Source organism: Eriocheir sinensis, chromosome 19 (assembly GCF_024679095.1).
Source record: "Eriocheir sinensis breed Jianghai 21 chromosome 19, ASM2467909v1, whole genome shotgun sequence".
NCBI lineage: Eukaryota > Metazoa > Arthropoda > Malacostraca > Decapoda > Varunidae > Eriocheir > Eriocheir sinensis.
Genome location: NC_066527.1, coordinates 20,035,037 through 20,061,409, shown reverse-complemented (window position 1 = coordinate 20,061,409; position 26,373 = coordinate 20,035,037). Strand labels below are relative to the sequence as shown.

Here is a 26,373-nt window from a genome sequence, read left to right as displayed (position 1 = left end):
ATGAAACGAATGTGGTGGTGGTGGTAGTGGTGGTGGTTGAGTTAGTAAAAGTTATGATGATGTGAAATTGGTTGTGATGATGATGAGGGTGATGATGATGAAGGAGGTTGTGAAGGCAAGCAGGCAGGCAGGCAGGCAGGCTAGGTGGTGATGAAGATGGTGGTGTTGTTAGTGGTGGTGGTGGTGGTGGAGGTGGTGGCGTCTGTTTAGCGGTAGTGGCGGCGGCGCGGCGGTGGTGGGAGTGGTGGTGGTGGTGGTGGTGTCGGCGATAACAGGAGAGATGAGGGCTTGCTGGGAGGGGCGGCGAGTGAGGGAGGAGGAGGAGGAGGAGGAGGAGGAGGACATGTTTGTGCAGACCAGCCAAGCCTTGGGGACTTAACTGGGGACCTGCGTTGCGGAGAGGAGGAGGAGGAGGAGGAGGAGGAGGGAAGGGAGGAGGAGGGGGTCATCTGCACTAGAGAGGCCGGCGTGTTAGAGGAGGAGGAGGAGGAGGATGCCGTCGCCCGGGGCAGAGCAGGCGGTGCGGGGGGGCAGCAGATGGTCGGTGGTGGGGGTGGGGGTGGGGGTAGGGGGGGAGGAGGTAGAGAAGGCCGCCGCCGCCGCACCGCCATCTCCGCCGCCAACCAAGTAGCTAGCGACGAAGATTGCCACAAGACCCGCGTCACGCCTCACCACCACCAGCACCACCACCACTACGAACATCACCAGCACCACCACCACTAACATCACCTCCACCAGCACCACCACTACTAACATCACCACCACTACTAACATCACTACCATCACCACCACCACTACGAACATCACCACCACCACCACCACTAACATCACCACCACCAGCACCACCACTACGAACATCACCTCCTTCAACATCGGTCTCATCATCACCACTCCTCCCGTCGTCATCACTTCTACTGTTATTTTCATCACCGTTATCATCACCATCACCTACTTCAAAACCAGTCTCATCATCACCACTCCTCCCATTTTCATCACCATTTTCATCACCACCACCTCCTTCAACACCAACCTCATCACCACTCCTCCCATCGTCATGACTTCTACCATGACCTTAATTTCTCGTATTCTATTATTTTCATCACCACAATCATCATCACTACGAGTATCATCACTACCTCTCATCACTACTGCCATCTTCATCATCACTTCCACTACGATGTTCTTGATTTCTCGTATGCCGCCATCATTTTCATCACCACCACCATTATCATCACCACGAGCATCACCACCACCGGCCTCATCACCACTTCCATCTTCATCACAACTTCTACCATGATGTTCTTATTTCTCGTATACCGTCATCATTTTCATCACCATTTTCTAAAGTATATTTATCTTCATCACCATCTGCATCACCACTTAGCTACTCATCACCAGGTTCACGCTTTCCATCACCATCAACACCACCATAACTAACACTTACTCCATCATCACCGTCTTCATCACCACCATTACTTTCATCACCACCAGTTTTACTATTCTATACTTTACCTAACCGTCATCACCACCACCACCACCACCACCACCATCACAACCACCGCTTTGTGTTCAGTATGGTGGTGGTGGTGGAGGTGGTGACCGGTTGCTCTGTCTCCTAAGATGACCTGGTGACCCCTGGCTTGCTTAGGTCACCACGCCACGCACATACGCGCACACACACACACACACAAGCTTAACGTGTGTGTGTGTGTGTGTGTGTGTGGAGAATGACTTACAAGGACTGAAAGATGCACACGTAACTTCAACACACACACACACACACACACACACACACACACACACACACACACACATTACAAAAGTGAGCGCAGAAGAGTGAAAAAGAAGCTTAATATTCCCCTACAGCTTCGGACTATGGAAAGGAGGAAAGGTGAACGAAGATATAAGGAAGACTCAACCAGGTGGAATGAATGAGGGAAGGAGGAGGAGGAGGGAAGAAAGGGCTGGGGAATGTATTAAAAGGGTGAGGATAAAATGTGTAAAAACTTCAATTTGTAACACGTGGTGGTGGTGATGGTGGTGGTGGTGGTGATGCAAGAGGGATGGTGGTGGGTGAGTCATTGTTGTTGTTGTGGTTGTTGTTGTTATTGGTGGTGATGATGATGGTGGTGATGATGGTGGTGGTGGTGGTGATGCAAGAGGTATGGTGGGTGAGTCAATTGTTGTGGTTGTTGTTGTTATTGATGGTGATGGTGGTGGTGATGGTGGTGGAGGTGATGGTGATGATGGTGGTGGTGGTGGTGGAGGTGTACGAAAAACAAGTGTAGAATGCGAGATGAATTAACCACCACCACCATCACCACCTCCTCCTCCTCCTCCTCCTCTAATTCGCACTCTTTCTCTTCTTTATGAACCATCCCTTTGAACGTAAACACCTGTAGAAAGAGAAGGTCAGGTGAGGTGATGATGGTAGTAGTAGTAGTAGTAGTAGTAGTAGATGTTGATAGCTGTAGTGGTAGTAGTAGCAGTAGAATGATGATGAATTTGAGAAGGAGGAGGAGAGTAGTAGTAGTAGTAGTAGTAGTAGTAGTAGATGGTTTAAAGTAGTAGTAGTAGTAGTAGTAGTAGTAGTAGTAGTAGATGGTTTATAATAGTAGTAGTAGTAGATGGTTTATAGTAGTAGTAGTAGTAGTAGTAGTAGTCGTAGTGATAAGATGATGAAGACGATGATGTTAGTAATGGTAGCGGTAGCGGTAGTAATAGCTGTAGTAATAGCAGTAGTAGTAGTAACAGCAGTAGGAGCAGCAGCAGTGGTGGAAACGGAAGGGCTGACTGGATGGTTGCTCGCTGACGTGACATGGCGGCAACGGCGATGGTGGTGGTGGTGGTGGTGGCGGCGCTTCGGTAATGGAGGAGACATGGTGTGGCGGCGGCGGCGGCGTGCGTGCCGGAGAGCCAGGGTCAGGCCCCAGCGGACGGTGCCTTGTTAGCCGCGTCTTGAGAGCACGCCGCCACTCTCCCGCCGCCACCACCCCGCCCCGCCAGACCCGCCCGATGACTACTAACACTACCACGACTCCTACCACTACTACTACTACTACTACTACTACCACTACTACCACTACCGCTACCACTTTTCCTACTATATTTCTTCTACAACAACAACTACTACTACCACCACCACCACCACCACCACCACCACCACCTACTACTACTACTACTACTACTACTACTTCTATTGCTCGCTGCACTTGTATCGGTAGTGGTGGTGGTGGTGAGGTGGTGGTGATTGTAGTGATGGTGATGAAGGATAATTGAAAGGGAAGGAGAGAGAGGAATGAAGGGAAGGAGGGGCGAAGGAAACAAGGGAGGGGGAGGAGGAGGAGGAGGAGGAGGAGGAGGGCCCGGCAGGTGGTCTTGGTTAACTAGAGAGAGAGAGAGAGAGAGAGAGAGAGAGAGAGAGAGAGAGAGAGAGAAGGAAGGAAGCCAAGGAGTGAGAGGGAGGGAGGGAGGGAGGGAGGGAAGAAGGAAGGGAAATGGGAGAAGGGAGGGAGGGAGAGAGAGAGGGAAGGGAGAGAAGGGCAGTATTCCTCCTTCCCTCCCTCTCTCCTTTCCTCCCTTCTTACCTCCCTTTCAGATTAACGACTTATTGCTTATCCCCTCCCTACCACCTGATACTGCAGTGGTAGTTGTAGTAGTAGTAGTAGTAGTAGTAGTAGTTAGTGGTGGTAGTAGTAGTAGTAGTAGTAGTAGTGGTGGTGATGGAAGTAGTAATAGTGGCAGTAATAGTAGTAGTAGTAGTAGTAGTAGTAGTAGTAGTAGTAGTAGTTATAGCAGTAAAAGTAATCATTGTGTCAGTAATTGTAGCAGTTATGAGCATGTAAGTAAATTAAGTAGTAGGTGAAGGAGGAGGAGGAGGAGGAGGAGGAGGAGGAAGACCACTGCTGTAATAATAATTGTAATGATCGGTGCACGCGTAAAAAATCACACACACACACACACACACACACACACACACACACACACACACACACACACACACACACACACCTTATTTTTTAACTAACTTTTTTTTTCTCTCCTTTCCTCCAGGTGACTTCCGGGCGTGGAGAGAGAGATAGAGGTGGAGGTAGAGGTGGAGGTGGAGGTGGAGGAAAAACTCAACAACTAGAACAACCACAATTCAACCACAATCTTCCCCTGTGTGGTGGTTAATGCTGGTAGGTGTGTGGTAACGTGCTCTCTCTCTCTCTCTCTCTCTCGTAGATTGTGGTAGTTGTTGTTATAGGGATTGTGGTTACTCGCTTGTCGTTCCCCATTTTCTCTTGTAATTGTGGTAGTTTTGGTTGACTGGTGGTGGTGGTGGTAGTGGTGGTAGGAGTTGGTGTTGGAAGAGAAGGAAGGAAGGAAGGAAGGAAGGGGTGAACTAAGGAAGGAAATGAATGAATGAATGCATGAAGGAAGGAAGGAAGGAAAGAAAGGAAAGGGAAGGAAGGAAGGAAGGAAGGAAATGAATGAATGAAGGAAGGAAAGGAGAAGGAAGGAAGGAAGGAAGGAAAGGAGAGGGAAGAGAAGGGAAGGAAAGGAAAGGGAAGGAAAGGAAGGAAGGAAGGAAAGATTATAATTAAAGAAGAAAGAGAGAGAGAGAAACTTTAATAAGTAATAATAATAATAATAATAATAATAATAATAATAATAATAATAATAATAGAAAAAAAATACACGTGAATTTAAATATAAACAGGACGAAAAGCAGAAAAAAAATACAGAGGGTTTTAAAAGTGTAGGAAGGGAACGAAAGAAAGAAAGGAAGAGAGAAAGAATGAATTAACAGATAAAAAATAAGGAATGAAAAATAAGTTAATAAAAAATGGAGAAAAAAATAAGTAGAAGCAGAATAAAGAAGGGAAGGGAGGGGAGAGAGAGAGAGAGAGGAAAATAGTAGTAGTAGTAGTAGTAGTAATAGTAGTAGTAGTAGTAGTAGTAGTAGTAGTGGTAGTAGATTGAAGGAAGAAGAGGAGGAGGATGAAGGGAAGAGAAGGAAGGAAAAAGGAGGTATGGAAGAAGAAGAGAAATTGGGGAGAGAGGAAGAAATAAAGAGGGAAGAAAAAGGGAAGTTGGGAAAAGGGAGAGAGAGGGGAGAAGAGAAATTGAAAAGGAGAAAGGGAAAAGAGAAGGGAAGGGGTGTGCGAAGGAAAGGAATGGGAGAGAGAGAGAGAGAGAAAAGAGAGGAAGAAAGGGTTAGGAGGGGGGAAAAAGGGAGAGGAAGAAGGGAAAAGAAGGGAGAGGGAAGAGGGAGAATGAGGGAATAGAGAGGGGAGAGGAAGTAAGGAAGAGGATGAAGGGGAAAAAGAGAGGGGAGAGGAAGATAGAATGGAGAGGGAGAAAGAAAGAAAGAGAAAGAGGGGAGAGGAAGAGAAAGAAAGAGGGAAGAGGAAGAGAAAGAAAGAGTGGAGGGGAAAAAGAAGGATGAGAGGAGAGAGGGGAGAGAGGGAAAATGAAGAAGGAAAGAGGGGAGAGGGAGATAAAAAAAGCGGGGAGGGGATAAAAGAGGGGAAAGAGAAGGAAAGAGGAATGGAGGAGGGGAGAAGTAGAGAGAGAAGGGAGAGGGAAAAAAAAGAAAGAGAGGAATAGAGGAATGGGAAAGAGAAGAGGGATGGAAGTGAGGGAAAGAGAAGGGAGAGGGAAAAAAGAAAGGGGAATAGAGGAGAGGGAGAGAGAGGGATGGGAGTGAGGGGAAGAGAAGGGAGAGGGGAATAGAGGAGAAAGAAGGAGGAATGGGTGAGGGGAAATGGAGAGGGGGAAAGAGGGATGGAGAGGGGAAGAGAGGGATGGGTGAGGGGAAATGAGGGAATAGAGGAAAAAGAAAGAGGAATGGGTGAGGGGAAATGGAGAGGGGGAAAGAGGGATGGAGAGGGGAAGTAAGGGATGGGTGAGGGGAAATGAGGGGAGAGGGAAAAAAAGAAAGAGGGGAATAGATGAAAAAGAAAGAGGGATGGGTGAGGGGAAATGGAGAGGGGAAGTGAGGGGGAAAGAAAGAGGGGAAGGGAAGAAGAGGGAAGGGCAATGTTTTCCCTTCAATTTACGTTGTGTTATGGAAATGAAGAGGGGAGAGAGGGAGGGGGAGAGCGAGGGGAGGGGAGCGACGTGCCCCTCCCCGTAAAAGTGTGTTGGGGAAGAAGGGGAAACAAGGGGAAGGGAAAGAACTCCTCCCCTCCCCTCCCCCTTCCTCCCCTCCCCCCCTCCTCTCCAGGTATTAGAAGGGGAGAGAGGAACGGTTACCCTGGGGCGTCTCTCTCTCTCTCTCTCTCTCTCTCTCTCTCTCTCTCTCTTTAACCCCCCATAAATGACTCTTGTTTAAAGGTACACGCGCACACACACGCACACACACACACGCACAGACTTACCTAACACACACACACACACACACACACACACACAGACACACAATTTCAGACTCGTAGAAAATGGGTTTGATTCACTCAGATATACAGAAAACGAATATTCCTCTGTAGGTCAGTAGGTTTGGAAGACTGGGATGGGGAGGTTGTGTCTTCCCTCCTCCTCCTCCTCCTCCACCCCCCCCCCGCCTCCTCCCTCTTCCTCCTCCGCTTCCTGACATTAAAACAAGGAGAAAGAAAAAAATAAATAGCAGGAAAAAAGGTTGATAAGGAAATCTCTGGTGTTTGAGCATACGAGTTTTATTGAGAGAGAGAGAGAGAGAGAGAGAGAGAGAGAGAGAGAGAGAGAGAGAGAGAGAGAGAGACCGCGCTTTTGTTGCATAATAGTTGTATAAACCTCAGTTGTTTTAATACTTGGCAACAGTTAACTTACATGAAATCGACCAGCCCGCGCACACACACACACACACACACACACACACACACACACACACACACACACACACACACACACACACACACACACACACACACACACACACCTGTATGCAAAGAAAGAAGAGGTGGTGGCCGTGCATGTTCTTTGCCGTGTGTGTGTGTGTGTGTGTGTGTGTGTGTGTGTGTGTGTGTGTGTGTGTGTGTGTGTAGCTCATCACCACTAACCACCACCACTACCACTACTAACAGTCATCACCACCCACCACTCATCATCACCACCGTCATCACCACCACTACCACCACCTACGTCATCACCACCACCACCACCACCACCACAGGTCAGGTCATCAAACTCATCAAGCGTAACGATCATGACGGGGAGGAGGAGGAGGAGGAGGAGGAGGAGGAGGCACCCGTCCCCTTCACCCTGTCAAGCCCTCGCCCTCTGGCACTCCTCAACCCCTGCCTCCCCCCTCCCCCTCCCCCTGGCACTCCCCTTACCCCTCCCCCCTGGCACTCTGCTCCCCCCTGTAGCTTCCCTGCGGCGACTGTTCAACCCTCGCTCCCCCCTTCCCCCCCTGGCACCCCGCACCCTGGCACCCCTCCCTGACTCTCCCTCCGGCGCGCTCTTTATGTCTGGCGCGGCATAATATAGCATGGCTGGGCGTGGGCGTGGTGGTGGCCGTGATGGAGGTGGTGGCGTGCGGGGAGGGGCGGGGAGGGGAGCGGGGTTAGCAGGGGGAAGGAGGGTAAGCAGGGCGACAGCAGCGGCGGCGGCGGCGGCACAGCGGGGTCGGGGCTGGCCTGCTCTCGCTACGGGCAACACTTTTTTCCAGAAGGTTTCGTCGTGGGTGAGGGAGGCGGCGGCGGCGGCGGGGAGGCGGGCGCGGGGGGTTGAGACCACGCACGGGGGGCTGGGAGGACATCACTCAGCCCCCCGCCCCCAGCACCCCCGCTTCGGCTAATGACCTGGGGGATTGGGGGTCTGGTGTGGGCGGGCTGGGGTGGGCGGCGGGGCGTGGCGGGGACGGGTGAACGATAACGAGAGGGCGGCGGGCGGCGGCGGCGACAAAATCGGCGAAGCGGCGGGCCGTGTGGACACCCGCCCGCCGCGTCGCCTTGGCCGCGGCTTTACTTGGCGACGCGGCGACTTGGCGGGACGAAACTTTGGCGGGTACGGTGCGTGTGTGTGTGTGTGTGTGTGTGTGTGTGTGTGTGTGAGGGCAGGCCAGAGAGAGCTGTCGCAACCACACCACACCACACGTATTCCCCTTCCCCTCCTCCTCTTCCTCCTCGTCCTCCTACTTCTGCTCCTGTTCATCCTCCTCCTCCTCCTGTTCATCCTCCTCCTCCTCCTCTATCCATATCCATCCATCCTTTCCGTCTATTCTCCCTTCCTCTTCTCCTCACCTCTCCTCGCTCTATCCATCCATCTTCCTTCCTCCTCCTCCTCCTCCTCCTCTTCCTTTACTACCGCTACCAACACCACTAACCAACGACTCTCTCTCTCTCTCTCTCTCTCTCTCTCTCTCTCTCTCTCTCTCTCTCTCTCGTGGGCGCCCTCAGGGAAAGGCCACCGACACCCCAGGGCCGCGTCACACACACACACACACACACACACACACACACACACACACACACACACACACACACACACACACACACACACACACACGCACAGGCGGATGGACGGACAAACAGGCGCTACCACCACCACCACCACCACCCTCATCACCACTACCATGACAACGGTATTTTCATTAACAACAAGAAGCACCACCACCATCACCACCACCACCACCATCATCACCACATATCTACACTACCGCTAACACCACCACCACCACCCTCATCACCACCACCATCACCACCACCACCACCATCACCACCTATCTACACTACCACCACCACCACCACCACTATCACCATCACCACCATCACCACGTATCTACACTACCGCTAACACCACCACCACCATCACCACCACCATCACCACCTATCTACACCACGACCCTCATCACCACTACCATAACAACGGAATTTTCATTAACATCATGAACCACCACCATCAACACCTATCTACACCACCATCACCACCACCACCACCTTCACCACCTGTCTTCATTACCACTAACAACACCACCACCTGCATCACCTATCTACACCACCACCACCACCACCACCATCATCATAGAGGGATTCTCAATAACACCAACTCAATTCTTCACCACCACCACCACCACCACAACATTCATCACCACCTTCATCACCACCACCAACAACAACAACAATACTGATAAGCCTCACTCATTTACCTTCCCCGGCACCGAGAGAGAGAGAGAGAGAGAGAGAGAGATTCACATATGGAAAGGTAACCTGTTGCTTTACTCTGGTATTGTGGGGGGGAGGGGGAGGGGAGAGTGAGAGAGTGGGGGTGGGGAGGGGAGGGGGCGCACGCAACCCACACACACACACACACACACACACACACACACACACACACACACACACACACACACACACATGCACGTGGTCGTAATTCGCTTCCTTGAACTGAGAAATGAAACAAAACGAGAGAGAGAGAGAGAGAGAGAGAGAGAGAGGAGGGGGGGGGATGATATGCATGTGTTTGCTCTTAAATGTTTCAATGCTTGCACCCACCACCAATACCCTCCTCCTCCTCCTCCTCCTCCTCCTCCTCCTCTTCGGCCAGTGAGATACAGTCAAAGAATGTCACTTGTAAGGGAATAATTTGTCTAAATGAGGAGGAGGAGGAGGAGGAGAAGAGGAGGAGGAGGAGGAGGAGGAGGGTATCGGTTCCATTCCCCCTCCTCCCTTCCTCCCCAACCACATCCTCCCTTATCCTCCCTCCCTCCTTCCCTTTCCTTCCTTCCCTCCCTCCTCTTATCCTTCCTCCCTCCTTTCCTTCCTTCCTTCTTTCCTTCCTTACCTCCCTCCCTCCTCCCTTTCTTTCCTCTCCTCTCCTCTGCCTTATCCTCTTTCCTCCTCTTCCTCCTCTTCCTCCTCCCTCTCCCTTTTCTTCATCCCTTTCCTCTCCCTCCTTTCTCCCTGTGCCCTCATTTCTCACCTTTCCTCTCCCTTTCCTCCCTTTCTTTCTCCTTCCTCTGCTTTCTTCTTCCATTTTCCCTCTCTTCCTCTTCCCTCTTCCTCTCTCCCTTCCTTCTCTTCCCTCCTCCTCCTTCGCCTCTCCTCTCCTTTATCTTCCTTCTCCATCCTTCTCTCCCTCTTCTTCCTTTCCCTCTATCTCCTTTTCTTCCTTTTCTTCCTTCTCCTCCTTTTCCTCCTCCTCTTCCTCCTCTCCCTATCTACCATACTATATCTTCCTTCTTTTCCCTTACTCTCCCTTTGTCATATTTCCCTTCCTCCCTTCCTTCTCCCTCTCCCTCCCTCCCTCCCTCCCTCCCATACAATTCTACGGTAAACACACACATGATTTCACTAATTAATGGCTTTACTTTTTATATATATTTTTATTTTTTATTTCTTTTTTTTTGTATCGGTTCTGGTGTGTGTTTGTTTGTTTGTGTGTGTGTGGGGGGATGAGGTGTGTGTGTGTGTGTGTGTGTGTGTGTGTGTGTGTGTGTGTGTGTGTGTGTGTGTGTGTGTGTGTGTGTGTGTGTTTGTTAAACGTATTTCCGTCTTATTGTTTTTTTTCTTTATTGTTTCTTTTTTTTTTCCTCATTCCTTTCTTTGGTTCGTGATTCATTTAGTTTACCTTCCTTTCTCTCCTTTCTTTCATTTTCTTTCTTTCACTCTTGGTTAAATTTTTCTCCCATTCTCTTTTTCTTTTTTCTCGTATTGTCTTATTTTCTTTCATTTCATTCATTTGTTTTTTTCTTTTTCTATCGTTTTTTTTATTTATTTACTTTTGTCTAGTTCCTCTTCTTTTGTTTTTCTTTCATTTCATTCTTTGTTTCATCTTCTTCCTTCCTTTCTTTCCTTTTCTTTCAGTTATTCTCGGCTATGTCTTTTCTCCCATTCTTCCTTCCTTCCTTCTCATTCCTTCCTTCCCATTCCTTCATTCATTCCCATTCCTTCATTCCCATTCCTTCCTTTCCATTCTTCCTTCCTTTCTTCTCTTTTCATTCAGTTATTCTCGGCTATGTCTTTTCTCACATTCTTCATTCCTTCCTTCCCATTCCTTCCTTCCTTCCCATTCTTCCTTCCTTTATTTCCTTTTCATTCAGTTATTCTCGGCTATGTCTTTTCTCCCTTTCCTTTCCTTTTCTTTATTTTCCCTCTCACCATATCATCATCTTTCCCTCTTCTTCCTCTTTATCTTATTCTCTTCCTCCCTCTCTCCCTTCCTCCTCCTCCTCCTTTACTCTCCTGCATCATCTCCCTCCTTCATCTTTACTCTCCCTTTTATCATATTATCTCCCTTCCTTCTCTTCCCTCCTCCTCCTCTTCCTCTTTCACTCTCCTTCTCCATCATCTTCCTCCTCCATCTTTACTCCTTCTCTTTATCTTCTTTTCTTCTCTCGTATTGTCTATTATTTTATTTCTTCATATTTTCTTTCTTTTCACTGTTTTCTTTCTTTTTTCTTCTACATTTTTTTTTCCATTTAGTTTTTTTTTTTTCTCGTTTCGTTTTCTATTTCATCTTTTTTTTATTTCTTCTTCTTCTTCTTCTTCTTCTTTTCCTTTTCAGTCTTTCTTTATTAACATTTCTCTATCTTATTTTTCTTTCTTTATTATGTCTTTTTACGTGTTTACTGTTATATTATTCCCTATTTTTATTATTATTATTATCATTATTATTATTTTCATTCATTCATTTTTATCAGTATTTATTTTTATTAGTTTTTCATTTGTCCCGTTTCTCTTATTTCCTTTATTGTCTTGTTTACTGTTTATTGTTTTTGTTTTCTTCTTTATTCACTTTTTTTATTGGTGTTATATTTGTGTTTTTATTTGTTTGGCTTTCTCTTTGTTTAATGTCCTGTTTGTTTTGATTTTTTTTTCTGTATATGTTTGTCCTGTTTCTTTGTTTTTTCTTCTCCTCTGTTTCTTGTTTATTCTGTTTCTTTTTTATGTTTCTCCTTCTGTTTCTTCTTCTGTTCTGTTTCTTCTTGTTTCTTCTGTTTCTTCTTCTGTTGTTTCTTCTGTTTCTTTTTCTGTTTCTTTTGTTTCTTGTTTCTTTTTGTTTCTTCTTCTGTTTCTTGTTTCTTTTTCTGTTTCTTCTTCTGTTTCTTTATATATCTGTTTTGTTTCTTCTGTCTTTTTTTATATATCTGTTTTGTTACTTCTGTTTGCCTTCTTTATATATCTGTTATGTTTCTTTATATATCTGTTTTGTTTCTTGTCTTATTTTTATATATCTGTTTTGTTACTTCTGTTTGCCTTCTTTATATATCTGTTATGTTTCTTAACCTCTTCAGTACCATGACGCAGTATATGAGTCATTTCATCTCTCGAACCATATCCTAGAGACGCTGTATGTGCGTCATGGTCATTGGACTATTCTACGTAGTCTGTAAAACCAGGATATGGCATGGAGGTTATGTTTTGTCTGCTTGTATTGAAGGGGTTAATATATCTGTTCGTGTCCATTATAATTGTCTTGGGTCTGTAAATATACCTCAAGCAGTAGATATATCCCCTCCTCCTCCTCCTCCTCCTTCTTACTTTTTTCCTCTTCTACCATCTCCTCTCATGCATCTCTCCCATTAGTCTCTCATTATTCTATTTTCTCCTCTTCCTTCACCACCTAACACCCTCCTCCTCCTCCTCCTCCTCGTCATTTGTCCTCAGCACCATTTAAGTTTTTTTTTTTTCTTCTTCATCATCTCACTCCTCTTTCCGGTGACCAAGTGTGTGTGTGTGTGTGTGTGTGTGTGTGTGTGTGTACGTGGGCGTGGCTGTCGCTGCCCACTTTTCATCACCATCAGAAAATGAACCAACTTTACATATTGGAGGAGGGAGGGAAGGAGGGAGGGACTTACCTGTTCTTCCCTCCACCCCTCCATCCTTCCCTCCATTTCTTCACTTCATCCTTCCCTCCCCCTCTATCCCCCCCCCCCGTCCCCACCCCCACCCCCCGTCCCCACCATGCAGTGGTTATCATAAATATCGTGGAGGTGCAAAGAAAAGGCGAACACTTGATGGATCCTTCAGTGTGTGGTGGGGGGGGGGGGGGGGAGGGGGAGGATTGGTGGGTGCGTAGGAGTCAGGGCGGCAGGTTACAGGTTGTTATTAGATTGTAGTGGCCTTGAGGTTGTTGTTGTTTGGGCCGTAGACGCACAGAGGTTTTGACGAGACGACGTTTGGTGGTGATGGTGGTGGGGTTGTGGGTCGCGTCAGCAGGTAGTGGCTGTAAGTGTTGTGGTTGTGCCGACAGAGGGGGGTGGAGGTGCTGGCGGCTCCCAGACTAGCGAGGGCGGAGGAGGAGGAGGAGGAGGGGGAGAGGGAGGAGGGCGGCGCGAGGGGCCACGTGATGGAAGACTCCGGGGCAACGCTGACGCTCACCATCCTGCCCGCGGCGGCCTCCGCCCCCCACCCGCCCCCCGCCGCCGCCGCTGAGAGGCCCAAGTCCCCCGGCAGACCCGCCGCCGAATCTGCCGCCGCCGCCGCCGCCGAGGCCGAGGCGCCGCACGAGGCCCAGACGCCGCCGCCGCAGGAGCCGGAGGGCGCGGCGGCGAAAGAGGCTTCCTGTGGGGCGGCGGGTGCCTGGGGCGCAGCGGAGGGCGGTGCCGGGGGCCAGCGGTGCCCCAAGAGCGACTACCCTTCCTCCCTTCACGGCGGCGGCAGGGGGGTGGCGGCCCCGTGTTGCCCCGAGCAGCCCCAGGACCGAGGTGACGCCGGCGGGCCGCCAGCCGCCGCCGGGAGGGTGGTGGCGGCGGGCCCCGTGTCGCAGCTGAGCAATCCTCGCCACGACGCCCACCTCGCCCACGCCATCAGGTAGCCCTCACCCGTCTGCCTTGATGTCAATATTGACGCGGCGGCGCTAGCCCTCCTCTCCTCCCGCCCCCTTTAGCTCATTGTAGTCTGTCCTTGATGTGAAGCTCCCTTAGCGTAACGCCGGGCTCCCCCGCAGGGCCCTGTGCTGCTTGTTGTTGTTGTTGTTGCTGCTGCCTGTTCCCGCCGCCTTGTGCCGCCCCTTCACTAAGCCTTGCTTTCTCTCTCCTCAGGGAGCTGCACGAGGAGGAGTTCGGCCTTGACGCCGTGCTGCTGGCGGAGGGCGGCCACGTGGGCGCCCACTGCGCCGTGCTGGCCGCCGCCTCGCCATTCCTCAAGAGTCTGCTGCTGCACGCCGCGGACCACCCCGCCATTATCTCCGTCACAGGTACGTACGGCACGCCGCGGCTCCGCGCTGCCTCTCTCTTTCTCTGCCTCCCCTCGCTCTCACGTCCCCTTGTTAAGCCTGGCCGCGCGGCAGTAACGCGTCTCTCCCCCAGACACGCCCCTGGAGGCCCTGCAGGCCCTGGTCACCTGCCTGTACACGGGCACCGTCCCCATCGACGCCAACCTCCTCCACCTGGCGGAGGTCGCCCGCCTCCTCAAGATGGACGACCTGAGCGCCGTGCTACAGAAGGCCTTCCTTGCCCAGGGCCCCCTGTTGGAGCTGAGCCGCCCCCAGCCCCAGCCCCCCCGGCCCCCCCATGGCTCGCATCTGTCCTCGCACGCAGACTACCGTCGGGAAAGGTCCGGTAAGAAGGTCCGCAGCAACCGTCTGGATCAGATCCTGTACAAGAAGCTGAACGTGGACCACCTGGCGCCCGCCGAGGCCGCGGAGCCCGGCCCCGGCCCGCCCGCTGCCGCCGAGTGCCCCCGCGTGCCGGGGCTGCTAGACCCCTCACGCGGGGCGGCGCCGGACCTGCGCGGTGGCATCCTGGGGGAGCTGCTGACCAAGGCCGACCCGCTGAGGACGGTCTTTGCCGCCGGCAGCTACGCCTTCGCCGACCTGGGCCTTGACGCGTCCCTCAAGCCCCTCAACCTCTCCAAGGCTGCCAAGGGCCAGGCGGCGGACCCTTCGCCCACCTACTGCTCCACCGCCAGCACGGCCAGCTCGGCCTCCAGCCTGACCCCCCAGACCGAGCTGGGCCTGGCGGGCCTCCCCTCGCTGGGCCCCGCGCTGCCCGCCGCCATGTCCGGCCTGCTGGCGCCCAACATGATCTCGCCCGCCGCCCTCGCCACCCTCACCTCCTCCTCCATGCTGGCCTCCCTCGGGGCCCAGCAGGCGCGCGCCAGGGCCGCCACGCCTACCGCCACCAGCACCCTCACCACCACCAACACCACCACCACCGCCAAGAGCCGCAACGGCAGCAGCAGCCTCAGCAGCAGCAGCAGGGCCGGGGGCAGCAGCAGCCCGTCTAGTCAGCACAGCAGTCAGCACAGCCCGCACAGCCTGCCGCTGCTGTACACCCTCAAGAGCGGCCTGCTGAGCCCCGAGGCGGCCAAGGAGGTGTACGAACAGCTGCGGCTGCACCCCCACCTGGCGTCGCTGCCCTCCCTGGACACCCTGCACGGCCTGTCCTCCCTGCAGGCCTCGGCCAGCCTGCACACCCTGGCCGGCCTGCACAGCCTCGCCGCGCCCCACGCTTTCCCCTCACTCTTCCCCTTCCTGGCCCACGACGCCGCCAAGGACTCCCCTGGGCCGGGGGACGCGCGCGGCGGCCACAGCCCCCGGGCCGGCTCCCCCGAGGAGCAAGGGGCGCTGAACCTGAGCAGCAGTGCCACGCATCCGTACGGCGACTCCCCCAGACCCGCGGCTGGGGAGGAGGCCGCCACCCCCGACTCCAGCACCCCCGCCGGTCACGCGCCCCACGGCGAGGAGGGCGAGGCTGGGGAGCAGGGGGCGCGGCGCTCCCCCTCCCCCGACGGCTCGCACCTCAACAGCTGCCCCACGCCCCACACCCCACACCCCCGCGCCAACAGCCTGATGGACTCGGGGCAGGGCGAGGGTCCGCCCCCTGACGCCCTGCCCCCGGGGCTGCAGCACCACCCGGGGGCCGCCGCCGCCGCCTCGCTGCTGGCAAACGGCATGGACGGCGCCAGTCTGCCCCTGCTGCTGATGAGCTCCGGGGCAGCGGGGCTGGCGGGACTGACGCAGCCCCACCCCGACCATCACCACCATCTCCACCACCATCACCACCACCACCACCTGCCCAAGACCGTCGATGCGTCCGTAGAGACCACGCCCACCACAAAGCAGGTGTGTGCCCGACCCGACTACTGTTACTACCTCCATCACTACCACTACTGCTACCACTACTACCACTACTATAAATAGGACAGTAATGATGGTAGCAATACCTGGCACCCTCACTGGAACACATTTTCATAGGCAGAGAAAACCAAAATATCCTTCAACCTTCTCTACATCACCCCCACACACCACCACCTCACCCCTCCTCTACATCACCCCCACACACCACCTCCTCACCCCTCCTCTACATCACCCCCACACACCACCACCTCACCCCTCCTCTACATCACCCCCACACACCACCTCCTCACCCCTCCCCACCACCACCTCACCCCTCCTCTTCATCACCCCCACACACCACCACCTCACCCCTCCCCACATCACCCCACACACCACCTCCTCACCCCTACCCACCACCACCTCACCCCTCCTCTACATCACCCCCACACACCACCACCTCACCCCTCCTCTTCATCACCTCCACACACCACCACCTCACCCCTCCTCTACATCACCCCACACACCACCTCCTCACCCTCCCCACCACCACCTCACCCTCCTCTTCATCACCCTCCCACCACCACCTCACCCCTCCTCTTCATCACCCTCCACACACCACCACCTCACCCTCCTCTTCATAACCCCACACACCACCTCCTCACCCCTCCTCTTCATCACCCCACACACCACCTCACCCTTCCTTCATCACCCCCACACACCACCACCTCACCCCTCCTCTTCATCACCCCACACACCACCACCCCCACCTCCTCTTCATCCCCCACACACCACCACCTCACCCCTCCTCACATCACCACACACACCACCACCTCACCCCTCCTCTTCATCACCCCCCCACACACCACCACCTCCCCCCACCGCTTCATCACCCCACACACACCACCTCACCCTCCTCTTCATCACCCCACACACACCACCTCACCCTCCTCTTCATCACCTCACACACCACCACCTCACCCCTCCTCTTCATCACCCCCACACACCACCTCCTCACCCCTCCTCTTCATCACCCCCACACACCACCACCTCACCCCTCCTCTTCATCACCCCCCACACACCACCTCACCCCTCCTCTTCATCACCCCCACACACACCACCTCCTCACCCTCCTCTTCATCACCCCCACACACCACCTCACCCTCCTCTTCATCACCCCACACACCACCTCCTCACCCTCCTTCATCACCCCACACACACCACCACCCCACCCTCCTCTTCATCACCCCCACACACCACCACCTCACCCCTCCTCTTCATCACCCCCACACACCACCACCTCACCCCTCCTCTTCATCACCCCACACACCACCACCTCACCCCTCCTCTTCATCACCCCCACACACCACCACCTCACCCCTCCTCTTCATCACCCCCACACACCACCTCACCCCTCCTCTTCATCACCCCCACACACACCACCACCTCACCCCTCCTCTTCATCACCCCCCACACACCACCTCCTCACCCCTCCTCTTCATCACCCCCACACACACCACCTCCTCACCCTTCCTCTTCATCACCCCACCACACACCACCTCACCCCTCCTCTTCATCACCCCCAAACGCCATCACCTCACCCCTCCTCTTCATCACCCCCACACACCACCTCCTCACCCTCCTTCATCACCCCACACACCACCACCTCACCCTCCTCTTCATCACCCCACACACCACCTCCTCACCTCATCTTCATCACACCCCCCACACACCACCACCTCACCCTCCTCTTCATCACCCCACACACCACCACCTCACCCCTCCTCTTCATCACCCCCACACACCACCTCCTCACTCCTCTTCATCACCCCACACCACCTCACCCCTCCTCTTCATCACCCCACATACCACCTCCTCACCCTCCTCTTCATCACCCCCACACCACCACCTCACCCTCCTCTTCATCACCCCCACATACCACCTCACCCTCCTCTTCATCACCCCCACATACCACCTCACCCTCCTCTTCATCACCCCACACCACCACCTCACCCTCCTCTTCATCACCCCACACACCACCTCCTCACCCTCCTCTTCATCACCCCACACCACCACCTCACCCTCCTCTTCATCACCCCCACACACCACCTCACCCTCCTCTTCACCCCCCCACACACCACCACCTCACCCTTCCTCTTCATCACCCCACACCACCTCACCACCTCCTCTTCATCACCCCACATACCACCTCCTCACCCTCCTCTTCATCACCCCCACACACCTCCTCACCCCTCCTCTTCATCACCCCCACATACCACCTCCTCACCCCTCCTCTTCATCACCCCACACACCACCTCCTCACCCTCTTCATCACCCCCACACACCACCTCACCCCTCTTCATCACCCCACACACACCACCACCTCACCCTCCTCTTCATCACCCCCACACACCACCACCTCACCCCTCCTCCTCATCACCCCCACACACACCACCTCCTCACTCCTCCTTCATCACCCCCACACCACCTCTCCCTTCCTCCCTCCTCACCCCCCTCGCCTTCCTTCATCACCCCCTCACATCGCCTTCCCTTCTTCTTCATCCACTCGTCACCTCCCCCCTCCGTCACCCACACACCGCCTCACCCCTCACCCCCCCTTCTTCTTCCTTCCGCCCCCCCTCGCCTCACGCCCCCCCTACTCCCGGCGCCGCCGGTGGTGTCTCTGGAGGATAACGACAACGATGACAACGGGATCGAAGTCATTGAGGAGATCCCGGGCAGCAGGTGTCTCATGAACGCACGCAAGGCATTCTACCACGCTCCCTCCATCACCAGTGTGAGTGCGTGCGTGTATGTGGGGGTCTGGGTTGGGTGGTGATGGTTTGCGTGTGTGTGTGTGTGGGGGGAGGTGCGTGCGTGTGTGTGAGTGGGGGATGGGGGGGGGTGCATGTGAGTGTGTGTGGGGGGTGCGTGTGTGAGTGAGTGCGTGGGTGTGGGGGTTCAGATGGGGTGTGGGGGGATGTTCGTGTGTGGGGGTGAGGTGGGGTGAGTGAGTGCGTGTGTGGGGGTAGGTGTGTGTGTGTGTGTGTGTGTTTGTTATGTCTACCTAGTCATGGTGTACCCTCCATATTCATATTTCTTTATTTATTAACTTTTATTTATTTCTATTTTATTTTGAAACCGAATACTCCTGAATACCCTCCCCTCAAGCCTTTATCATATGTCAATAGGTCTATATATGGGAAGCTGTGTGTGTGTGTGTGTGTGTGTGTGTGTGTGTGTGTGTGTGTTTGTTTACCTCTTTATATTCCCACAGGGTTGTCAAGCTCATCATGGCCTGGACTTCATCACATCATTCCATCACATTAATTCCTTAACATTTTGTACACATGTTTTTTGGTGCGGCGACAAACTGTATTTTCCTGCACTTTATCACCGCTCTCGGACAGCTTTTTCACGTGTCCTCAGTGGTGGCTTGGCTTGGTGACATGACCCCTTACATCTCACTCATTCTCTCCCTCTCATCTTTATTTACCATCATCATGTCACCTTTGTTCCTTCCTTGCATTTTATCACCTCTTGGACAGCTTTTTTATGCGTCCTCAGTGGTGGCTTGGCTTGGTGACATGACCCTTACATGTCTCTCATTCTCTCCCTCTCATCTTTATTTACCATCATCATGTCACCTTTGTTCCTTCCTTGCATTTTATCACCTCTTGGACAGCTTTTTTATGCGTCCTCAGTGGTGGCTTGGCTTGGTGACATGACCCCTTACATGTCTCTCATTTCCCCCACTCACCTGTGTTTATTATCATGTCACCTTTGTTCCTTCCTTGCATTTTATCATCTCTGTCGGACAGCTTTTTCATGTGTCCTCAGTGGTGGCTTGGCTTGGTGACATGAGCCCTTACATGTCTCTCATTTTCCCCCACTCACCTGTGTTTATTATCATGTCACTTTTGTTCCTTCCTTGCATTTTATCACCTCTGTCGGACAGCTTTTTCATGTGTCCTCAGTGGTGGCTTGGCTTGGTGACATGACCCTTACATCTCACTCATTCTCTCCCTCTCATCTTTATTTACCATCATCATGTCACCTTTGTTCCTTCCTTGCACTTTATCACCTCTCTCGGACAGCTTTTTCATGCGTCCTCAGTGGTGGCTTGGCTTGGTGACATGACCCTTACATCTCACTCATTCTCTCCCTCTCATCTTTATTTACCATCATCATGTCACCTTTGTTCCTTCCTTGCATTTTATCACCTCTTGGACAGCTTTTTCATGCGTCCTCAGTGGTGGCTTGGCTTGGTGACATGACCCCTTACATGTCTCTCATTCTCTCCCTCTCATCTTTATTTACCATCATCATGTCACCTTTGTTCCTTCCTTGCATTTTATCACCTCTGTCGGACAGCTTTTTCATGTGTCCTCAGTGGTGGCTTGGCTTGGTGACATGACCCTTACATGTCTCTCATTCTCTCCCTCTCATCTGTATTTACCATCATCATGTCACCTTTGTTCCTTCCTTGCATTTTATCACCTCTGTCGGACAGCTTTTTCATGTGTCCTCAGTGGTGGCTTGGCTTGGTGACATGACCCTTACATCTCACTCATTCTCTCCCTCTCATCTTTATTTACCATCATCATGTCACCTTTGTTCCTTCCTTGCACTTTATCACCTCTCTCGGACAGCTTTTTCATGCGTCCTCAGTGGTGGCTTGGCTTGGTGACATGACCCCTTACATGTCTCTCATTTCCCCCACTCACCTGTGTTTATTATCATGTCACCTTTGTTCCTTCCTGGTGCGGCGACAAACTGTATTTTCCTGCACTTTATCTCCGCTCTCGGACAGCTTTTTCTTTCCTTCCTCCAGTTTTAGCAGGTTTTGTTTTTGTAATTCCGATGTATGTTATTATTTCCTTATGCTGTGACATGGTGTTTGACCTCCTCTGGCTTTGTCTACTCAATGTTATGTATAATAATAATAATCTTTACTGATTGTACTGTGTTAACCCAGTAGCAGCGGGGATCGTGTTTCTTAATGGTCCCTCTAAGCAAGAAAAATGAGAAAAAATCATCACTCACGCAAACCATTTCATAATATTTATCAACGCATTTGTGATCAGTTTATGTATCATCTATTTTTTGGGGTTTATATCATGGCACAAATTTGTCCCGTTGCTGCTACACGGTAAAGCCACAAATTTTGCCTGTCGCTGCTACACGGTAAAGCCACAAATTTGTCACATCACTGGTACACGGTAAAGCCACAAATTTGTCCCATTGCTGCTACACGGTAAAGCCACAAATTTGTCCCGTTGCTGCTACACGGTAAAGCCACAGATTTGTCCCGTTGCTGCTACACGGTAAAGCCACAAATTTGTCCCGTTGTTGCTACACGGTAAAGCTACAAATTTGTCCCGTCGCTGCTACACGGTAAAGCCACAAATTTGTCCCATTGCTGCTACACGGTAAAGCCACAAATTTGTCCCATTGCTGCTACACGGTAAAGCCACAAATTTGTCCCATTGTTGCTACACAGTAAAGCCACAAATTTGTCCCGTTGCTGCTACACGGTAAAGCCACAAATTTGTCCCATTTCTGCTACACAGTAAAGCCACAAATTTGGCCCGTTGCTGCTACACGGTGAAGCCACAAATTTGTCCCATTGCTGCTACACGGTAAAGCCACAAATTTTGCCTGTTGCTGCTACACGGTAAAGCCACAAATTTGTCCCGTTGCTGCTACACGGTAAAGCCACAAATTTGTCCCATTGTTGCTACACAGTAAAGCCACAAATTTGTCCCGTTGCTGCTACACGGTAAAGCCACAAATTTGTCCCATTGCTGCTACACAGTAAAGCCACAAATTTGGCCGTTGTTACTACAGTAAAGCCACAAATTTGGCCCGTTGCTATAGCCACAAATTTGTCCCATTGCTGCTACACAGTAAAGCCACAAATTTGGCCCGTTGCTGCTACACAGTAAAGCCACAAATTTGGCCCGTTGCTGCTACACAGTAAAGCCACAAATTTGTCCCGTCGCTGGTACACGGTAAAGCTACAAATTTGTCCCGTCGCTGCTACACGGTAAAGCCACAAATTTGTCCCGTCGCTGCTACACGGTAAAGCTACAAATTTGTCCCGTCGCTGGTACACGGTAAAGCTACAAATTTGTCCCGTCGCTGGTACACGGTAAAGCTACAAATTTGTCCCGTCGCTGGTACACGGTAAAGCTACAAATTTGTCCCGTTGCTGCTACACGGTAAAGCTACAAATTTGTCCCGTCGCTGCTACACGGTAAAGCCACAAATTTGTCCCGTTGCTGCTACATGGTAAAACCACAAATTTGCCCCGTCGCTGCTACACGGTAAAGCCACAAATTTGTCCCGTTGCTGCTACATGGTAAAACCACAAATTTGGCCCGTCGCTGCTACACGGTAAAGCCACAAATTTGGCCCGTCGCTGGTACACGGTAAAGCCACAAATTCGTCCCGTCGCTGCTACACGGTAAAGCCACAAATTTGGCCCGTCGCTGCTACCGGGTTAAACATATATTAACAATGATGATAATAATGATACTAATAAATGATAATGACCCCATGTTGTAGCATCATCCATATCTTTTAACTTTTTTTTATTTCCTTTATTTTGGGGTAAAGAAACTACAGCAGCCTGGCTTAGTACTGGCCTTACTAATGCTCTGTCCTCACTGTCACACCTTCATCACTGTATACAAAGGCTGGAAGTGGTGGCATTCTTCCTACTTTGCCATTAACATGTTCCTCTGGTTGTCACGGGAAGGGAATACATTGTTTCTGTGTGTTAATGTGTGTGTGTGTGTGTGTGTTGGCTGTGTGTACCCCAAGCTCTCCTTTACTAAGAGATCTCATTATTTGGAAACTCAGAATCCAATGACAGCTTTATTTGCTTTTGCTCTTGTTGATTATCCATTTACTTCACTGTCAACCACTTTTTCCTTGACCTACTTGCATCAAACATCCACTTCCTTCACCGTCACTCACTTTTTCCTTGACCTACTTGCATCAAAACTCCACTTACTTCACTGTCAACCACTTTTTCCTTGACCTACTTGCATCAAAACTCCACTTCCTTCACTGTCAGCCACTTTTTCCTTGACCTACTTACATCAAAGCTCCACTTATTTCACTGTCACTCACTTTTTCCTTGACCTACCTGTATCAAACATCCACTTCCTTCACTGTCAACCACTTTTTCCTTGACCTATTTGCATCAAAACTCCACTTACTTCACTGTCAATCACTTTTTCCTTGACCTACTTGCATCAAAACTCCACTTCCTTCACTGTCAACCACTTTTTCCTTGACCTACTTGCATCAAAACTCCACTTCCTTCACTGTCAACCACTTTTTCCTTGACCTACTTGCATCAAAGCTCCACTTACTTCACTGTTAACCACTTTTTCCTTGACCTACTTGCATCAAAACTCCACTTTCTTCACCATCAATCACTTTTTCCTTGACCTACTTGCATCAAAGCTCCACTTCCTTCACTGTCACTCACTTTTTCCTTGACCTACTTGCATCAAACCTCCACTTCCTTCACCATCAACCACTTTTTCCTTGACCTACTTACATCAAAGCTCCACTTATTTCACTGTCACTCACTTTTTCCTTGACCTACTTGCATCAAAACTCCACTTCCTTCACCGTCAATCACTTTTTCCTTGACCTACTTGCATCAAAACTCCACTTCCTTCACCGTCAATCACTTTTTCCTTGACCTACTTGCATCAAAACTCCACTTCCTTCACCGTCAATCACTTTTTCCTTGACCTATTTGCATCAAAACTCCACCTCCTTCACTGTCAACCACTTTTTCCTTGACCTACTTGCATCAAAACTCCACTTACTTCACCATCAATCACTTTTTCCTTGACCTACTTGCATCAAAACTCCACTTACTTCACCATCAATCACTTTTTCCTTGACCTACTTGCATCAAAACTCCACTTACTTCACCGTCAACCACTTTTTCCTTGACCTACTTGCATCAAAACTTCATTTACTTCACCGTCAACCACTTTTTCCTTGACCTACTTGCATCAAACCTCCACTTCCTTCACTGTCAACCACTTTTTCCTTGACCTACTTGCATCAAAACTTCATTTACTTCACCGTCAACCACTTTTTCCTTGACCTACTTGCATCAAAACTTCATTTACTTCACTGTCAATCACTTTTCCCTTGACCTACTTGCATCAAACCTCCACTTCCTTCACCATCAACCACTTTTTCCTTGACCTACTTGCATCAAAACTTCATTTACTTCACCGTCAACCACTTTTTCCTTGACCTACTTGCATCAAAACTCCACTTCCTTCACTGTCAACCACTTTTTCCTTGGCCTACTTGCATCAAAACTCCACTTCCTTCACCATCAACCACTTTTTCCTTGACCTACTTGCATCCTTCCATGACCCACAGAGAAAATCAGTGTGTTGGACGTACTTAGTCATTAACCTTTATAAGTGGCTCATAGGAAGCTTGTAGAGAACAGGGAGAGTTTGTAATGTGTGTATGTTAGTGTGTGTGTGTGTGTGTGTGTGTGTGTGTGTGTGTATTAGGACAAGAATGTAGGTGGGGCATTTCCTGTACATTACAACTGGTGTGTACATAATTGATTTGTATATACTCTTAAGCCCGGACACCCTCTCACCTCCAATCCCACTTTTTCCCTTCAACAGCAGATGGGCCGCAAGAGGAAGGGCTGCGGGGAGTGTGAGGGCTGCCAGGTGGTGGAGGACTGTGGCCAATGTAGGTTCTGCCGGGACAAAGCCAAATTCGGAGGGCCTAACCGTCTCAAGCAGGTGTGTGTGTACAAGCGCTGTGTCCTGGCCGAGATGGAGCCCGAGGACGCCAAGAAGAGGAGGAAGGTGAGGGCAGGGTGGTGACTTGAGGCAGATGTTTTAAATGTCTTGTTGGTATTTATTAAGTCATGTGGATAGTTTAGCTTTTGAATTCCATTTTTGGGATGGAGTTAGAAGTGTTGCATTTTCAGTCATGTTGGCACATTACAAACTCAGTTATAGAAAACGATATAGAAATCAAGAACACCAACTAACCACTCCTTGAAAAACGGGTGAAAAAAGACAAATCAGCCATAATATTGTTGAAGACTACTATGACATTTCAAGTATCAGGCATTGGTGTTGTGGAGTATTGGTGGTGGGTATTTTTCCTAGTATTTTTATCCTTTTTTGTGTGTAATGTTATAGTTAACACATCTTACCATTTAGAGACTTTATCAAACAAAATTCTGTAACAACTGCAGTATCAGGTCATGTAGGGTGGAGCATTGCCAGACTCAATCGGTTAAGATAATATATAATACAGTAAACCCTCCATTTAATGCATTTCTTTTAAAGTATTTTCTCATAACATGCCCTTAACCCAGTAGCTGCGGGGATCATGTTTCTTAAAGGCCCCTCTTAGTGAGAATAATGAGAAAAAAATCATCACTCACGCAAACCATTTCATAATATATATCAACGCATTTATGATCAGTTTATGCATCATCTATTTTGGGGAGTTTATATCATGGCAGAAATTTGGCCCGTCGCTGCTACACGGTAAAGCCACAAATTTGACCAGTCGCTGATACTAGGTTAAAGTAACTCCTTCACACACACACACACACACACACACACACACACACACACACGGAGTCCCACCAGTCTTAAATCTTTAAATCTCACTTAGCCAGAATTTCTTTGGTTCCTGTATTGCATCAAACAGAATGTGTACCAGATGCATGATTGGTCTTCAAAAGAGTCAGAATTAGGTGGAGTTCCAAATAGCCTGTAATATCAGCTTTCCACCCCACAGACTGCCGGGAAGAAGGGCCGAGGGAAGTGTGGCGGCTGTGACGGCTGCCAGCGCACCCTCGACTGCAATGAGTGTTATGCCTGTCTCCACAACGCCGCCGCCCAGCCTCCTGCACGCCGCAAGGTGGGTGTGAGGGAGGGAGCGTTGGGGTGCTGCATATGTCCGTAGAAATGTGTGTTTTGAAAAGCCTGGTAGTTTGATTCTTGCACATGCTTAGACATATTTACAAGCCAGGCCAGGTACAGAAATGAGCAGGGTGATGAGTGCCTTCCTGTCCACATTGCTAGGAGGCAGACAGGGTGCAGCAGTGAGCAGGGTGATGAGTGCCTTCCTGTCCACATTGCTAGGAGCCAGACAGGGTGCAGCAGTAAGCAGGGTGATGAGTGCCTTCCTGTCCACATTGCTAGGAGCCAGACAGGGTGCAGCAGTGAGCAGGGTGATGAGTGCCTTCCTGTCCACATTGCTAGGAGCCAGACAGGGTGCAGCAGTGAGCAGGGTGATGCGTGCCTTCCTGTCCACATTGCTAGGAGCCAGACAGGGTGCAGCAGTGAGCAGGGTGATGAGTGCCTCTGTCCACAT

General features: G+C 50.9%; 1 protein-coding gene and 2 long non-coding RNA genes across 13 annotated transcripts in view; 1 reads left to right on the top strand and 2 right to left on the bottom strand.

Moving 5' to 3' along the window:
* Positions 1-4,027: 4,027 nt before the first annotated feature.
* LOC127000887 (uncharacterized) overlaps positions 4,028-26,373 on the top strand; it is a 39,804-nt gene continuing 17,458 nt past the window's right edge. For 5 of the 8 annotated variants that reach the window (XM_050865000.1, XM_050864999.1, XM_050864998.1 and 2 more), the window contains exons 1-5: positions 12,981-13,721; positions 13,952-14,106; positions 14,219-15,975; positions 24,654-24,842; positions 25,795-25,917. In XM_050865000.1, coding sequence (XP_050720957.1) covers positions 13,258-13,721; positions 13,952-14,106; positions 14,219-15,975; positions 24,654-24,842; positions 25,795-25,917 — 2,688 coding nt within the window. In that variant the 5' untranslated portion in view covers positions 12,981-13,257. Of the gene's footprint in view, positions 4,182-12,980; positions 13,722-13,951; positions 14,107-14,218; positions 15,976-24,653; positions 24,843-25,794; positions 25,918-26,373 lie in introns of those variants that run through there. The other 3 variants (XM_050865005.1, XM_050865003.1, XM_050865004.1) reach the window with 3 other exon arrangements.
* LOC127000891 (uncharacterized) lies at positions 18,985-21,479 on the bottom strand. Of its 4 annotated transcripts, XR_007754613.1 has the most exons (4): positions 20,606-21,479; positions 20,440-20,466; positions 19,504-20,023; positions 18,985-19,365 (listed from the first exon to the last, which is right to left on the bottom strand). It is a non-coding gene; the product is annotated as an uncharacterized LOC127000891 (long non-coding RNA). The 4 variants fall into 4 exon arrangements; XR_007754611.1 differs by having other exon boundaries at positions 20,440-21,479; XR_007754610.1 differs by having other exon boundaries at positions 19,504-20,466.
* LOC127000890 (uncharacterized) lies at positions 22,381-24,196 on the bottom strand. The gene is made up of 6 exons (XR_007754609.1): positions 24,159-24,196; positions 23,795-24,054; positions 23,431-23,534; positions 23,223-23,326; positions 22,963-23,066; positions 22,381-22,910 (listed from the first exon to the last, which is right to left on the bottom strand). It is a non-coding gene; the product is annotated as an uncharacterized LOC127000890 (long non-coding RNA).